The 17,840-nt window shown below is 40.2% G+C and overlaps 1 protein-coding gene across 1 annotated transcript in view; it reads left to right on the top strand.

Annotated features, from left to right (window-relative positions):
* The window catches only part of SLC35F2 (solute carrier family 35, member F2), an 18,173-nt gene extending 760 nt beyond the window's left edge, over nt 1–17,413 (top strand). Inside the window, exons 2-9 of the mRNA XM_009999424.1 lie at nt 541–655; nt 4,491–4,666; nt 5,214–5,341; nt 10,619–10,778; nt 12,390–12,546; nt 13,329–13,381; nt 14,026–14,180; nt 17,097–17,413. Coding sequence (XP_009997726.1) covers nt 541–655; nt 4,491–4,666; nt 5,214–5,341; nt 10,619–10,778; nt 12,390–12,546; nt 13,329–13,381; nt 14,026–14,180; nt 17,097–17,315 — 1,163 coding nt within the window. The 3' untranslated portion in view covers nt 17,316–17,413. The remainder of the gene's footprint in view (nt 1–540; nt 656–4,490; nt 4,667–5,213; nt 5,342–10,618; nt 10,779–12,389; nt 12,547–13,328; nt 13,382–14,025; nt 14,181–17,096) is intronic.
* The last annotated feature ends 427 nt before the right edge of the window (nt 17,414–17,840 follow it).

The raw sequence follows: 17,840 nt of genomic DNA, 5'->3' as shown, positions 1-17,840 counted from the left end.
TGGGGCTGCCGGTGTGCGGGGTGAGCCCTCCAGCCGGGCGGGGCTGCCCGGTGCTGCGTGTGGTTCTGCCGAACGGAGAGTGTGATCTCGCACGTGGCTTCGAGTCTTTCAGTAATTCTGTCTGAAGGGGTTTTTTTTGTTCTGTTTCCTGTGTTTTCTGTGCGTGTATCTGTTCTGGAGTCTTTTATCAGCGTTGTTGTGAAGAGCAGGTCATGGGAGACAGGATGGCAGAGCAACTAGTTGAGATGTGGAGTCCAGAAAGAGCAATATCCCCTCTTTCTCCTTCCTTCAGTCAGCTTACTGACTTCAGTCAGAGCCTTGCTCGGGTGTATCACTTAAACTCTGAGCACTGGTTCAGCATGGAAAACTTGGGGGGAAAAAACCTGCCCAGTTGTGCGGGCGCTGCATGTGTCCCAGAGCTGCTTTAGCGAGGGCAGAACCGCTTCCTTTGGCTTCAGCCTGCAAGAGCCTACAGCTGCAGTTTCCTTCAGAGGGGGGAAAAAACCCTCCCTGTTTAAAGGGCTTTTTTTTGGCCTCTAGATTTGGTCTCTAATATGTATTGCATCAGACATCCTTGGGTGACAAACAAGAGGTGCTGGCTCTCCTGCCAGCCTCATGTTCACAGCCTGGAGTTGCGTGATGCCCGTGCAGACAGGTGAGTGCTGGCCAAGCAGAGGCTGCTTCCAGAGGGCAAAGCCTGCCTTTCTCTCTTGGTTGTAAGTTTTTCCATTCATCCTGCCTGGCAGGAATACCCCAAAAGACAAGACAGGACCTTGTTGAGGGGTTCGGTAACCTCACCTGTGCTAATAGTTTTGCCAAACATGTTGCCAAAGGTCTGTGTTAAGTGAGTCTGTTGATGTACTTGAAAGAAAATAGTGCTCTCGCTGACTTCTGCAAAGTCTGATCCAAGATACTGAATTGATTTTTTATTTTTTCTTCTCTTTTCCTGGGTGGTTCAGTCACTTCAGCTTTCCTAGAGGCCTGAGTCATACGAAGGTTAAATATGTGTAGATTAATTTTTTTTTTTTATATATAAAACAAGTGGGAGGTATGCTTTCTGGTTCTTGAAACAAAACCATTTTTTCTTTTCTGTTTCTTGCCTTTTACAAAATAAATTGACCTCAGTTTTGAAGCAAAACACTGAAACACTAAGCTCTGGAAATGTTAGCTCAGGACAGGAAAAATATTTTCAAAATCTATATGCTAGTTATTTCGGAATATGGCTTCAGTCTGAACCTGCATTTCCCTTTAGCTACTTGCATTAAAAATGTGAGATTATTTAAATAAAATGGTCTCTTTCTTCCCCCTTCCCCCCATTCAGGAAGAGGTCAGTATTTAAAGGTGAAGTGCAAATAAGCTATGTGAAGAGTGTTCCCAGGCCATGCCTATTAGTCTTTAACTGGTGGCATAAATAATTTTAATTTTTTCAAAAATTGTATTTATTTTAATGAAAAAAATCACATTAAAATTAGAGGATTTATTAACCTAATAGCAAACAAAGTTGTTTGTGGGCTTATTAGATTTTCTTTAGCTTCCTCAGGTATAGACTCTGATTGTATTTTATCTTCGTGTATTTTTCTTCTGTGTTTCACATCGAGTCAAAGAAAGCCTGCCTGACTTTCTCATGTCAAGAGCTGCACATTGTTCAGCTTTAGACCAATTTGGGGCAAACTTTCATGTTCTAAAAAATTCCTGAGAAGACTCCTAGTTTTGCTCATGGCCATAGATATAGCTGGCTAAGATATGTTGCTGAAGGGAGTGGAGGAGTAATGACTTAGGAGCCACTACCAAGCAGTAAAAAAACAAAAGGAAAAAAGCCTCAAACTATAAAACCAAAAAGCTATTCTGACCACTTACCTTGCGTCATCTGAGTCTAAAGAGGTTTTGTCCTTACCAATGCATTAAAAAAAAGAGCAGACAGGATCGAGTTCTGGCATGAAAAAGTTAATTATGAATATATTTCAAAAATGTGGATAAATTATTAATAACAAAAATAATAGTAATCAATACTCATGTCAATACTGCAATGAATCGTAACTCTTGTCTTTGGAGCAGTTTTCTTAGAAGAAATGGTCTTGCAAAATGAAACACAGGATTTAAAGTTTACTGTCAGGTTTCACAGAGGGTAAACTTTTTTAAAAATTTGCTATGGGAATTCAGTGGGCACTGAAATAATGCTGTTGAGCTCACATGTCATGAGAGTCATCTTACTCTGTTCAAATCACCCTGAGTGTAGCACATTGTGCTGGGAACGTGGCGTCACCTTCGTTATTTGAAAATATCCACTTTGACACCTTGGCAAATGGTGTAAGGCAAAACCAGGGCAAGAGGCTGTTATTTTACTCACAGCCAAGAATGTTTCCAGAAATGTAGTCTTTGGGAATTCATGGAGACATTTTTTGAGGACAGCCTTGCAATGTAATTCAACAGTGTCTTTATGTGGCTCTTTTAATCTTAGAATTTTGAACTTGTTCAGCACAGGGAAGAAAGAAGTCCCTGAATTAAGATAGAGAGAAAGAAATAAAGGAAAGAGGCAGGATGGAGCCTGCTTGCCTTTGTATCTTTCATATGTGGAAGTAAATGCTGTAGGATTGCTGAGACATACATTAACTCAACAGCAGTGATTGCTGGTGCACTTAACCACTAAGCAAACGGTTCTGTGGATTCTAGAGCTGTGTTCTTTCCCATATGCAAAAACATGAGGAGGTAATTCCTTAGGTACTTTAAACAACAACATTACTTCAACATTAAAAATGCTAAAAATGAGAATGTTTGTTCTTTCACACACCATAAAGTGTTAATCACAGGAGGCTGGGTAGGACCTTACCTGACTGTCATGTGATATGTATGAATACTTACAATGTGGATGGGTGAAGCAAGCTGTAGCTAAATGTGAGGCTTGAATCTCTTGGAAGTGCAGTGTGGCTGGACTTGACAGATATTTGCTGTCTCATCAAAATGAACTTGGAGAGAAAAATGTGCCTAGCAGCATTTTTCAAGTCAGAAGAGCTTTGGTGTCAGGCTGAATTGAAAACAAGATTCATGCAGCTGGATTAGGATCCATGTGGAGATGTCTCCCTTTTAGAAGGAAGATTTGACTGTATGATTGTAGTTGGCTTAGGTGCCCCTGAACACACCCATCCCTTTTGTTGCCTAACAGCTGATTTACACAGAGTAGCTGGTTGAGCTCAATTTACTATGTTGAAGTCATCCACCCTGGGGAAATAACTGATGTGCCTGACATGTGGGTTCCCTGAAGAAATTGTAAGGGAGAGACTGGATACAATAAATTCAGAATACTAGTGCGATGCTATTTTTTCCTTGCTTGATTGCTTTGAGTAGGAACAAATGAATTGGTTGTGCAGACAGATAAATTCTCATCAGTAGTCTTTAGAGTAAAGAAAGTAGATGTAAACTTTGCAGATCTGTCCAGACAGTACAGCATTGAGCCCTTCTCACTGTTTATTGTGAGTATGCAGGCAGGGCCTGTGGTGGTACAAATACGTTTAGCTCCTCTGGCAGGAAAAACAGCAAGCCAAAAGATATAAGGCAAATTATGTGCACTTCTGTTTGTCCTGGAACATCTGGAGTAGGTTAATTGTTCACTTGATATTAGGTAGAGAATTACTACTAAAAGAACATGAGCTTCCCCAAGCTGTGGGTTGGACTTAAAAGGAGTTGTTGATGCTAACATGGTCTTTGGCCAAAATCTATTCTTAACTCCATCCTCAATTACAGTAGGACGTGATGGAATATAGCAGAAAAAATCCACAATAATATCAACGATAACAGTTCTTATTATAAGAGATTTTTTTTTTTTTTTCAATGAGAACAATCAGTCATTGGAACAACCTCTCCAGGGATGTGTTGAAGTCCCCATCAGTGGAGGTTTACAAGATGTGCCTGGACAGGGTGCTAACTAATCTCATCCAGGCTCCTTTTTCTGTGAAAGGTTGGATCAGATGAATTTTTTACATCCTTCCAACCTGGGCTGTTCTATGATTCTATGCTTAGTGCTTGTCTGTTCCCTTTGCACTGCTCAGCTTAGGGTCTCAGCTCAAAGACTCAGGCTTGGGAGAGTCTGAAGGCAGCTGTGCCTGATCTCCATATTGCAGATTTCTTTTGACCAAAGTCATAATGGGATTCAGTGGAGGATGAAGGATTTAACTTGAGCTATGTGTCTCAGAACCTCTTGTGATGAGAATGATATCCTGTCATTGGTTTGAGCCTGCCCAGCTGAGCTGCTTGAAGATGCTTGCAAATGATTGTGGTCTCCATCATGGATGGTTTGAACTGGCCTCGCTTATATGGCTGTTAGACTAAATCTTCTGTGTAGACAAAACCCTGCTTACTGGTAAATTAGAACAACATTGATAGGGAGGAGAAAAAGAATGTCAATCTGTAAGATGTCACGTTCCTTGTATAATCAGCAAACATTTTTAAAAAAACTTGAATGTTTAATCTTACTGTGTTGTCTTTTATATTCACAGGTATATTTTGAAAACCATAATTCTGGGCCAGATGCTCTCCTTGTTTATTTGTGGGACTGCTGTTACAAGCCAGTATCTAGCAGAAAAATACCAAGTCAATACTCCAATGTTTCAAAGTTTTATCAACTATTCTTTGCTTCTTCTAGTTTATACAACAATGCTGGCATTTAGGACTGGTATGTGAAATATGGGATGGGAGATTCTGGTTCATTGTTGGTTTCTTTTTCTCTCCTACTTTTTCCTTCCAGATTTTGAAAGTAAAGAACTTAATACTGATCTTGGTTTTTTAAAGTTCCTGCTCTGTCTTGTAATAACACATGGAAATTAATTTCACAGATTAGATGTGCATTTAATTTTATTTCATTTCATGTTTGTTTAAAATTATGTGCTTCTTGGTTTCAAGTCCTATGTTATATTAGGGGAAATAGGCTTTGTTTTAACAAGCTTCTTTAGGATAGGCTATTTAATATTCTTATTTTTACTAATTAATTCTTTAATCAGCTCTAGTCTTGTGAGTTTTTTCCTTATGTGGAAGAATTTCTGTGCTTTTCAACATTTTCATTGTCTCCTCCCAGGCTGCATTTTGCTGTTACTGTATCTTTCTAAAGCAGGGACAACCAAAATCAAGCATCTGAGTATTACTTACGTTTCTAAAATGCAGGATTCCTGTGCAGTATTTAGCTGGAAAGAAACATGTATTGATTTCTGCTTTCTTCTAAACAGGCAGTGACAGTCTTTGGCACATTTTGAAACAGAGGTGGTGGAAGTACATTTTTTTGGGACTGGCTGATGTCGAAGCCAATTACATGATTGTAAAAGCCTACCAATATACAACCCTCACAAGTGTGCAGGTAAGGATCCATCTCTCTTTTTCAACTGTTGCTTTTATTACAGTTTTGGACCAGTTTCTGAAATGAGATTCATAGGTTAGACATGGAAGCTATTTAAGCCCCAAAAAAGCTTTTCAATATCTATTTTCTCTCTGTGGTACAGAGAAGAGCATCCTGTGTCATGAATAACGTTTCCAGGAAGCAGGGAAAATTGGCTGGTATTAGCCTGTGCCAGCTCTTGAGTTGAACTCTAATTATTTTGATAGAAAGCACTTCTAAGAGTTTGCTGACAGCCACTCAGGTTTTTCTTCTGACACAAAATAAAAGATTTATGGCCAGATAGCACTTTCCAGCGCAGGTTCTTACTGATAATGTGCGAGGTGAATCTCTTGCCTGCTCTTAAAAGCTGTGGGAGGCCTTGTGAGACGTAACCCCACGTGTGAGGACGCACTGATAGTTGGTTGGTGTTGCTGACCATGTGGTGAGGCACCAGCCCTATGGCTTTTGGATGTGGCGCTTCAGTTTGGGCCCCTGTCTGGAAGAGGTGGAAGGGAGATCAGCATGGCTGGCTGCTGAAGTGCCAGTAAACATCCTCTACAGTGCCATTGCTTGGTGCTGCATCGCTGCACTAGGATAAATCTGGTGTTCTGAAGTAGCCCGATGAGCCAGTTGGCTAAGACTGGGGTTTCTTTGCCTCCCTACGCAGATATAAGCTGCTGAAAGAGACCATGCCTTCCTTCTGTCTCCCAGCTGCATGCTCCTGAGCTTGCACTGTCAGATCCCTTGAGCAAACTGGCTTAGGACACTGAGCAAAGTTAGAGTAAAACGTATTTTATTGGACTGTTGGTGAGCTCTGTCAGGCCCCTGAGTTAGCTCCCCGTGGGGCTTTCTGGCTGCTGCAGTGGGAACAAAGGAAGGGATGGTGCACAACTAAGGAGCGAGTATGTCTGGGGCTGTGCCAGCCTGTGCCTGCTCGGATGGTGGATCTGTGGCTGGGGTCATGACCCCACTTACCTGAATAAAAAAACCCAGTGTAGTACATAAGAGTTGCCTGTTAGTTGGAAAGGAGTATTTAGGTGTCAGTCTTTTATAGAGTCAAAGTAACAAGGGGTTAATATTTAAAAGAAATACCTGTAAAGCAATAAACTCCTGGGCTCGCTTTAGAGAACTGCTGTAACTTGCACTAGTTCAAGATCAGTAACGTGTGCCTGATGGATTATTATTGTTATGTTTCCACTTCATACTTGTGTGTTACGACTCATTAGACCTGTAACTGCCTTACAAATAATGCCTAAGAAATCAAAGCTTTGAGTGACACATTTCAGTCTCAAGATCAAGTTAAGCTGATAATCAAGACACTCTTTGATCAAATACTTTACAGCTGAAAAAGCCAGGACTTTGATCCAAGTTCTCAGAAGTAGTAAAGCTATTCCTATGATTTCTCTCATAGAGATTAAGAGAGATTAGATACAGTATGCTGTACTGTTTATTTGCCAAGCTCGAGCAATTACTGAACCTTCTTTCCATATGGTAACCTTCTGACTGATGCTTCTCTCAGTGTCAGTTCAGTAGTTGTTTGTTGTAACTGTCCATTAGGTTTTCTGCACATTTTCTGAAATCAACAGTTTTTCACCACTGTCAGGAGTGTGATACAGAACATCAACAACAACAAAAGCCTGCGATTTGCTCCAGTGCAGGGCATTTTCTATCTGCCAGTAGCAAGCAGTTCTGCAGCTACATCAGAACCTGTGGTTCAGAGCTCCCAACCTGAGAGCCTTGTCTGCAGTACTGGCTGTGAGTGGATGCCCAGCGAGCATTAAGGCAATGCAGGAGTGTGTGGCACCTTCTCAAGTACAGGGTAATCACTGTTCCGGTGCTGTCTGGACCTTAAGCTCAGCCCTGTGAAATTTATCTTGAAAGGTAATGTCTCAGCTCAGCAAGGAACTTCCATGTATTTTCTCACACATGTACACAAAAGCAGAACTGGTTTTCCTTTAGTTGTCAAATACCAGCATTGCACGGAAAGGGCTGGGAGATGTTTAAGGAGATAACATTCATATGGCAGCTCTCACTTCTCTAAGTAAAGAAGGCTTTGGTCCTCAACCGAACTCCCTCTATTCTGCTGTGACTGAGGCAATGGCAGGGAGATTTCTTGCTGCTGATGTCTTTCTTGTGGCAGGACTTAACTGTGCTGCTGTTTGACCACGTATTTCATAGCAAAAAAACCAAGCAGCATAGCTGTGGTTTTGTGTTGTTAATGTGTTTTTTGGCACAATTAGCATTTGCCTCATAGGTAATTGAAATGGAGGCGTTTTATAGGCAGCTGTTGTCAGAATATCTGCTGATGGAAGTGTGTTAACCTTAACAGGAGAAAATGCAGGATGAGCCCTTGGGGCTCAGTGGGAGCAGGATGAGCTGTTGAGCTTTCTTGCTCACAAAGCTATCTGGAGCTGGCAATTGTAAGCAAACCAGTGACCTCCAACAGTCTATGATCATTTATTAACCATGTATTAAAACATCTTTTAATAATTTACTCACCCTACATTTAAAACCTTCTTATAAACAGTGTGGCCAAAGGCTGGCTTGAGTCAAAACATTTGTAAATCAAATCAACAGGTTATCTGCTTTTTTCCCCCGTGTAAAAATAGACTAGAATTTAATAAGATGAGCATTTACTGAAGCTCTGCTAGCAATAGTAATCATTACTGCTGTGAATGTCATAAAGCCTAGATAAATAAACCTTTCTTTTAAATGGTTCCATTGACGCAGTTCATTGCAATGTTACATCTGTTTTGCACCTCCTTGATCTTGATCCTGTACAGAAGAAAACATTTTCCAATGAAAGCTCTGTAACATAGATGAAAGGAAGGCAAGATCCAGGAGTTGGAAATCAGATTTCTTTTGTCTGTAGTTGGAGTTAATTGTCCCCTGGAACAGATTACCAGGGTGTGTTCTTCATCATTTGGTGCCTATTTGCCTTGGCTGCAAGTTGTCTAACCAGAATGCTGTAGCTGTACAGTATATTATTGGTTTGGATGCAGCAATTCTCCATTTGGCATTACCAGAAGAGCTTGTGAGTCATTATCTACTACTCCCTTACATCCTGATTAAGATATTTTTTTAAAAAGGGTTTTTGTTCTTTTATTGTTTGGGTTGAAAAACTGTGTGGGAGGTTGGAAAGCTACATGGTAACATCTTAATAAATGAGGAATTGAAAGCTTTTATGTTAATGGAAGGGATGTGTACTACCAGGGGGTAAATTTTTTCCTTTCTGTTTTTTGTAATATTTCTTGGTTTCTGTGATTGCAGCTTCACACCAGAGAGATCAAATACATTTCCATACTCAGGGCTGAACTGGTTCAGACCAAAGGTGGAAAACCAGAGTTATGACAGCTAAAATGTACCTTTTGCAGAAACCGATAAATTACATGTGTTTGATACTAGTCAAAACAGTAAAATTCAGGGGAAATGTTAGCAAGTTTTTTTTGAGCCCAGACAAAAAGTAAGATGGACTAGATGATCTTCTGAGGTCCTTTCCAACCCCTAAGATTCTGTGATTCTGTGATAGAGAAAAATGCCTGAGGCTAGATAAAAATTCACAGCATGATACTTTTCCAATAGAGCAAGCTTGTTTTAAAATACATAGTATTATATATTAGGACTTGTATGGTTCTGGTGTCTCGTCATGCAGCCCAGGCAAGTGGCAGGCACAGACTTCTCAAACCGGACAAGCGGGAGGCAATCCAAGGAACAAAGACAAATGGAAGGATTAGAGAGCACCATTGGGATTTAATTTGTATTAACTCCCCTTAATGCTGTACTGGTAAGACTTTAATATGTGTAGTTATAAACAAGTAAAACCAAACTTACCATGAAATTCTTACGAGTTTGGTTAAAACCCTTGGGGATGCTGGCAGAACTAACAGAAGCCAGCACAGCAGAATACTGTGGTGGTGTACTCAGGAAGGCAGAAGTTAGTAATGAATTTAAGTACTTCGGGCTCTTGTCTTGATTGTCATGATTCTGCCTTGGTCCTGTTGACCTTGATCTACCACTTTGTAGTGACTTCAAGAGGCCAGGATGTAAAGGCTGATATTTAAAGAGCATTTGGTGAGCAGCCTTCAGAAGGCTGAATGTGTGTTCTACAGTAGGCTGTTCCTTTGTATATTCTCATGGCATGCTGCTGAGGTACATCAGAACATATACCTTTTTGTTTTTTCCCTGGACCAATTCAGAAAAAAAGTCTATGCTCTTGGTATTATTTGGTTATTCTGAAACGTTATCACCATCTTATGCTGCAATGTATTTGCCTACGTACACAGCTAACTTATTTCTGTAATAAAAAAGAATGGGTAGAAGGTGGGTGTGCCTGGGAAGGCAAAGATACATAAGGTTTAGGAACACAGAGAGAATAATTAAGAAAGGAAAGAAGTTGTTACAGCTTGTTACAGAGTCCAGGCATCCTTGAAATGTAGCTATAAAGTCTGCTTGGGCCAGTGTTTGCAAACACCTCCAAAGTGCTTCAGAACTCCGGCTGCCTTGTAGCTGTGGCATGGGTGAATTAGAGTGGGTTACCTGCTTCTGACTAAGTGAGAGTCAGCTCTAACAGAGTCATGAGCATCACTGGTGAATTTGTGGGAAGTTGGAAGATTGGGAACGTACTTAGGAAAGCTTTTACCAATTTTGCATGTGGCTTCCAGATCATGTACTCTTTTTTAATATATATTTTTTTTTTTTAGTAGGATCCACTTGGGGAAAATAAACTCAAAACCAAAACAGCAGGGTCAGATTCTTGCCCTGTTCACTTTGATGTAAAGCCAGATCACTTTAATAATTTCAGATTCTTACTTTATGTTGTATGTGGAGTCCTAAATTCTAATTACATGTTTGAGGAGGAATGAAAGATGAGCTAGACAAAACTGCTGGGGAAAACGAAATGTTGGTGAACTACCTCTTTGCGTTGATCTCATGGGGAGAATGTGGGTTTAGAGAAACACTGTAGCATTCATTTATGAAGTTGCAAAGGCTGATAAGGTCCATCATTAAAAGAGTTTGAAGATGAGTGCCTTCCTGCCAGGAGAGAGTGGGGTCCCCACTCCAGCTCTTCCTCCACTTACAAAATGCTATTCATGGTAAGGTGTAGGTCTGACCCCTCTTTTAAATGAATCCCCTGGGATTTGCTTTGCAGCTTTCATTAGCATCTGATAGTGATGGAAAGTGAGATCCTGTACGTTGCAGGAGAGTGCAATACAGATTTGGGGTGGGTTTCTAATTCAAACCATTTCTCTGTACACACAGCTGCTGGACTGTTTCGGGATTCCTGTGCTGATGGCTTTGTCGTGGTTCATTCTCCGAGCAAGATACAGGCTGATCCATTTTCTTGCTGTTGCCGTCTGTTTGCTGGGTGTAGGAACAATGGTGGGTGCAGACATTTTGGCAGGGAGGCAGGAGAGTGAAGGTAAGGACTCCTTTATTGCAGCGGGGAAAGGCAGAGTGACTGCTACCGTGGTGGGCTAACCTGCAAAGGAGGAAGAGGAGCAAATGCAGGGGGAGTGGATGTAGTTTTATTTTAAAAGAGATGAGGAGAACCCGCCCTGCTTTTTGTATTTCTTGTCCAGGAAGATGGTGGCTGAGGAAGTGCTGGTTTTATAGGGAACTGTGAAGTTTGTTTGCTTGTAGGTTATTTCTTCCACCTTAAAAGAGAAACGTGTTAAGTTTTGCTGCTGTTCATCAGACCTGAGGAAAGGCTTCATTCTTGACTGCTTGTTCACTTCTACAAATTATGTGGGAGTGTCTAGTAAAAGATGGTGCCTCTCCCTGTAAACCTTGTCATGCTTACACCCTATCAGACTGCTGGCAACCATACTTCTACAAATAAAAAGTTACTGAAGAGTAGCCTGACTTCTCCAAATTCTCTTTGGCAGACCCAACAGAAATACTTTGTGTATCCCTAAGGCCTACAGGCCACAGCCTGACAAGCAGGGGCTTATGACAGGAGAACAAGAGATGTGGGCAGGGTGCTGGGATTCCTGGGATTTCCAGGAGGGAGGCTGAGCTCTGGGGACCAGGATCCAGCTGGGTGCAGATGAGGGCAGATCTCATCTTCTCTATGACAGATGCCTAAATCAACCCACATCATAACGATCTTTCTTTGACTAAGAATTTTGGATTTTCAGAGCCAGTGGGTGTAAGGCAAGGGAAATGTCAGGGGGAGAGGAAAGGGATTTGCTTTCATCAGGCAGCATAGAGATAAGCCTGTTTGGCATTATTTTGAAGCCTTACCATGGGTAAGACATTAAGGCATACTGAGGTTTAGCTTTAATGCTGTGTGGTACATGTATCTCTGTCCTGAAGGAGAAAAATATTTCCCTGAGACTTTAAGACAGTTGTGCTTTATTTGCTGACCTGGGTATCCTTACTACTGCTTACCCTCCTATTTCAGACACATTTTCTTAGTGATTGCCAACTGGCTCAGGGAAGGACATCTTAAATCAATTCAAGGATTTAAGCAGCAGCAATCCTCTTGCTGTTCGCTGATGCATAATGGAATTTACTTGATGAGTGATTGTATCACAGGGAGTCCCATTTGCACAATATAAGTAAATGGCAGCAGGACACATGATATTGTCCATCTGCAGTGCCCACATCAGACCTCTCATAAACTTGAAGCCAGGTCCTGCTGAAATCAATCAACTGATTTTACCATGACTTGAATCGGACCTTAGTGGAAAAGCAGGGGCAATATTCAGAAGGGTGGAGAGCATCTTTGAGTGGGAATTTTCTTAAGCCCTTACAGTGCATAGGGTGTGCAGCAGTAGAATTGTAGATTGCACTGCAGTAGCTTGGTCATGATGAGATTTCAGTGGTGGGTTTCACTCATTCCAGCCTGCAAAGCAAGGTGAGCAGGTAGCAGAGTCTGTGCTGAGACACTCATCTGCACACACAAGATGTTTCCTTTCCCCTACCTAGGAAGATAAGAGATGTTAGAGATAAATTTGCTTGTCTTTTTCAGGAAAGTTAAAAAGTGTTTGTAGCATTACCCTTATTGTGGATTAATATTTCTGTACAGGTAGTGACGTGGTGATTGGAGATGTCTTAGTGCTTCTTGGTGCTTCTTTGTATGCCATTTCTAATGTGAGTGAGGAATACATTGTGAAAAATCTGAGCAGAGTGGAGTTTCTAGGAATGGTGGGCTTGTTTGGGACTGTTATCAGCGGTCTACAGCTGTAAGGATCTAATATTTATTTTAAAACTAATTAAGAATATTCTACAGATGATTGCTTGTCTACCATAAAATGATGTTGTTGTTATTAAATTAATTCTTTGTTACATCTGCATTTGGCCTGTATGGGAGTCCTTCCACTTGAATTTTATTTTTGTAGCTGATCAGCATCTGTTTTATTTCCTTTTTATTTGCACTAATCTGATTACAGCAGTTCTAAAGCTGAAATCCTGCAACTGAACACCTAAGGTACTTGGCTGTATTTCTGATTTTGTTGATCTTCATGAGGACACTCAGTGTGATGAGGACTGTTCACAGGAATGTATTTCTTAATGGATTTTGTCTGTGGAAAAGTTTAGGAGATAATAATTAGCAGAGGTCTCCCATATTAAACTTCAATTTAAAATGAAGCCTTCTGTACTCTTGTAAATAACCACATTAGAGTAATGGACCACACGCACTTAAGGAATTTTATGTTCCTCATTTCTCATCATTATAGTTAATAATCTCTTAAAATGGTATATCAAATAAAACTGAATCTCTGGATGAAAAAGCCTGGGAAGAAGGCATAAAAGTTAAATAAAAAGTGCTCTTGACTTTCAAGCACTTTAATTTTCAAGACTTTTTTCGTACTTTTTAGATGTTGGAGCTAGTGTCATTCAATTAAATTTCAAGAAAAAATTAAGGGATTATAAATCAAAATGTTTCTTACATATTCTGGTAATTAAATTCTTTAATATTATATGATTTTATTGTTATTTTACTGTATTGTATCTTTAACTCTAGAGCCATTGTGGAACATAGGGAGATAATGAGAATTCAATGGAACTGGAAAATTGGTATGTGTATGACAAAATGATGTGCATTTTTACAGAACACTGAAAAATTATAACCATTTAGACTTCAAATGCTGGGGATTAAATTTTCTTTATCTGGGTATTAAGCAGCATTTATAAGATAGCTCTGCAAGTTTACTTGCTGCAAACTTTGCAGCTCAGTGAAGAGAGGTTTGCAGGGTTTAACATAAAAACCTTTGAGCTCAGGTTTTACATTTCATGTTATCGCATGAAATGATTTTTCAAAATGAATTTCAAAATGGGGAAATCAAACCTGTTCAATCAGAGACATGTTTAATGTTGCAACATCACATTTTTCTGTTGCCCTTCCTAAATGAAATACTGGGAAAATGGATTTTGTGGCACATTAGGATCTCAACAGAACTGTACATTATTAAGAAATGGGGCTCTGAATTTCCTCAGTCAGCTTTGATGTTAACTGAGAAAGAACAAGAACTTTCTTTTAACAGAGTAGTCTTAGAAAAAATATTTCTGCCGTGTTTTTCTTAAATTTATATTGCCGTATCTTTTAGGAGACCTCGTCCTAAAAGGTAAAAATGCATTATTTTAAAGCATCTGAAGAATATCAGTGTTCTTTAAAATTATTATTTCATGCCTTAGGAGTAAATTGTCATTTTGTTTTACAGCATTACTGTTCACAGTCTTTGCCCTGTGTATGTTTGGGCTGTACAGCTTCATGCCAGTCGTCATTAAAGTTACCAGCGCAACCTCGGTCAACCTGGGTATTCTGACTGCAGATCTCTACAGTCTGTTCTTTGGGCTTTTCCTCTTTTTCTATAAGGTAAGGACCTTCATTCTTTCACTATCATGTTAGTTATGTTTGTAGGCCAAAATGAGAAATAAAATGTAATGTTCTGAAAAGCCCCTGAATGGTAATTTGCAGTTGCACAGTTCTAAAGCTTGTGTTGTTCATTGTTGGCAGATGTCATCTGGGAGGAGTCATAGTTAATTAGCATTGCACCATTAAGCAGGTAGTGTTATTCAAACAGTTTTACGCTTGATGAAATATGTTAATGGTAAGAGGTAGTAAATAATTTCCTGAGCTGTTCAAATGGTAGAGTTCTTGCTCTAAGCCCTGTGTGGAACTAGAAGTGAGATTGGTTAATCTCTCCCTGTGTCCAAAGAGAAAGTTTGACTCCCTGTCCTTTAAAGGCATGTAGTTTCTGACAGGAGTAGTTTGGCTTGATTTCCAGATATGCATATTTTCTTCTAGAAAAGAAATCTATTCATAACCAGCCTCTTGGGATAAGAATCTGGCTCTTTCATTGTTACTGCTGAAGAGAGACTAAAGGAACTGAAAAAAATGCAGATAAGTGTTATTCTATATGCTCCTCTCCAAAAGGCAGTTACTTCTATTGCTTGCAAATATTTTTGATAGCGTCTGTTCAACCTGAACAGTTCTAAAAAGATTTCATTCCACCCTGTGCTTCTTACCCAGAATAATTTTTGGCAGCCTAGCTCGTTAGAGCAATTGGAGTAATTGAGTCAGTTGCTCGGTGACTGGAAGGGCTTAGTGAGAAGCTTGTGAATTTTGCTTAAGAACTTAATTTGTATTATTCCATGTGGTTGCTTTTTCTTCAGCATTGTGGAGAGACAGAAGCTCTCAATTTGTTTCTGAAATTGAAGACCAATTTCTTTTACAGCATGGAGGTCTGGTAGTGGTAGGATCTGACTATGGCTAGATTGTCTTTTTGTTCAGGAGTCTCTTAGATCAGTTTTTCCCCCCTGTTTTGGGTTCTAAAATTTACTCCAAGCTACAAAGCATCAATTAAAAATGAAAGCAGGAAGTGAATCATACTTACAATCTAACATAAAATATTATTTCTGAGTAACTTTCAAATGTGTATTGGCACCCAGATAGCTTAACTCAAGAAGTTATTATAAATGTATATTTTAGTAATAAAGAGGAAGAAGTAAGCAAGACCTGTGGAAGGGGTATAATAAACTTCTATGATTCAGGATTTTTATCTCACTCTGGATAGAGGTTTTTCTGGGAGCAGATCATCTCATAATTAACTGAAGGGTATTCTAGTAGCAAAAAGGGAGAATGAATTTGAGAAGACATTGGGTTGTATTATTAGAGGATTTAATATATTTTGTTAAATAGGAGCTTGCTTCTGTGGTTAGAAACAATAAATAACAAAAATGGGAGCAATAATAATGCTGCACCTGTAGTAATCAAAGAATCTGAGATAGCTTAGGAATCAAGACCTGAGAGTGCTTGATTTTGACACAGCTTTTAACATAACATGTAGTAGTAAAAAATCTTATTGCCAAGTTAGCCATACAGTTTCTTTACCTATGGGGCAAAGAAACTAGGCAGGACATTTCCTGGATTAAAAAGCACCATGGACACAGGAATCTACAAATAAGTATGTAGGGAATCACTGTTTCCTGTCACCAGATGATTTTTCAGTAAAGCAACTGCAGGCTGGGCTGGGCTGCAGAGCTGAGGGAGCCATGGGGAGCTCTGCATTGGTGTGTCTGAGCCTGCCCTGGAACAGGAGTAGCACAAACATGCAGCAGCTACAGCAGAGACTGGGCCCAGGAACTTAGGAGGTTTTGGCTTGTGCTCAGTGTTTTGCTAATGCACTCAACTCTTCATCCCCTGCCGTGTCTGTTTAAGGAAAATACGAATTTTGCTCACCTGTTTTGATGAGTTCGTTCTTTCTTTTACTCCATAAACAGTATTCGCTGTGTTTGTTTCTTATGAGCTTGTTATGTAGATACTGTTAATCCCTCAAGAGATATTAAAAAGGTCTCCAAATGCTTTTGATGTTTTAACTCCAGTGGAAGGGAGTATACTGCAAATACAGACAGTAGATGGAGTTGCAGTCCTCCAGTAACATTCAAAGTAGACTTCAGGCTTGATAGTGTGGGGATATAAGCTGCACAGGTACAATTGAAATCGAGGTTTGAAGCCATTAAATTGCTGAATGATTTGAAATGGAAGAAAAAAAAAAAACAACACAGGAAAAGACCATTTAGCCCTCCCCCCAAAAAAACCAAAAGAAAGGAAGAAAAAAAGAGTTTTTAGGCCTGTTGGAGCAGCATGGTTGAGGTTCACCTGTCTCAAAAGCTGCAAACAGAAACAGACCTTAAATCACAGCTGCACTGCAACAGCTTTGGCACATCTAAGGAAGCCAAGGAGGTTAGTGGGTGTTCACAGTAGGATGTTCAAGGACTTGCTGGGCGTAGAGAGAAAACCGGTTTTGATCCCATAATAACACTTATCTAGCCCTGTAGATAGTTAAGAGAGCTGTGCAGAGAAGCAGTTGCTCTGGTGACTTGCAGTAGGATGGAGAGATTCATCTCTTGCTAGGCCCTGAAATACTTGGGTGTGCTAAAACAAAATTCTCTTAGAGGTCCAGTGGTTCAGCATTCATATGTGTTAAATACTGTCCTTCAGTATTGCCACATGTACAGCTGTTTGTTCTCTCTGTTAAGATTCTTGTACATAGATGTGAGGAGACTCCCTGCCCAACAGGGTTGAGGATGAGAAAACCAGCCAGCACCTGGAGTCTTATCAGTGAATGGGGCTGTTGAATTTTGATTTTCAGACCTGAATGCAGATTGTGGTGATAATCCTCACAAAAACAATTTTGAAAAGGAAGGGTAGCTTTCACATTCTTAAGGCAGCATTGACATGTTTTTAAATCAGACAAGACTTAATGTGTCTCTTTCTTTCCTCTGCCAGTTTTCAGCTCTTTATATCCTGTCCTTTGTTATCATCATGGTGGGCTTCACCTTGTATTGCTCCACCCCAACTGGGACGGCAGAACCCAGTGCATTGCCACAGCCCAGCAGCACCGGCTTGGACAACGCTGCACTGAAGCTCGAGGAGAACGACAGTGACACTCCAGCCATAACTGTACAGTTCACAAGAGGAGAAACAGTGATGGTCAGCACTGATTAAAGAGATGGCAGCATTTCAAATAGAGCTTTGTTTTTTTTTGCTGCCAAATTTCTCTCAAATATTAATCTGGAGAATTGTTCTACTGCCAAGGCATGTGTCATGCTGCACTGGTTTTAATGCACTGGACAGACTTCTAAGGCCAGATCCTCATCAGTGAAACTATTGATTGACCCTTGCAGAAAATCTGGCCCTTGAAAGAAGACAGAGTAGTATTTATGTGGAGTCTCTGGGAAGAGAGAGACTGTTATTTTAAAATGCTTAATTAACTTTACAGCAAATGCTCGGGGGAAAAACTAAGCCAAAACATGCTGTCAGGTCACTAAGTGGTGCAAATATGTTTTATACTGCATTAGGGACCCAAATCTGCAGGATGGTGCTTGAGGGCTTCATAGTTCTCACACCTCAGTGCTGGATACCCTCAAATAGCATCTTGCAAAAGCTACTCAGCTTCTCAGGATCTAGTTCTGCAAACTGCATTACATACATACACCTTCCATGTGCTGATGGACCTCATTCCTCTGCTGG

Source organism: Chaetura pelagica, unplaced genomic scaffold, assembly GCF_000747805.2.
Source record: "Chaetura pelagica isolate M959 unplaced genomic scaffold, ChaPel_1.0 scaffold85, whole genome shotgun sequence".
In the NCBI taxonomy this organism is placed as follows: domain Eukaryota; kingdom Metazoa; phylum Chordata; class Aves; order Apodiformes; family Apodidae; genus Chaetura; species Chaetura pelagica.
The sequence above is the reverse complement of the archived record's forward strand: the minus strand, read 5'-3'. Positions and strand labels throughout refer to the sequence as shown.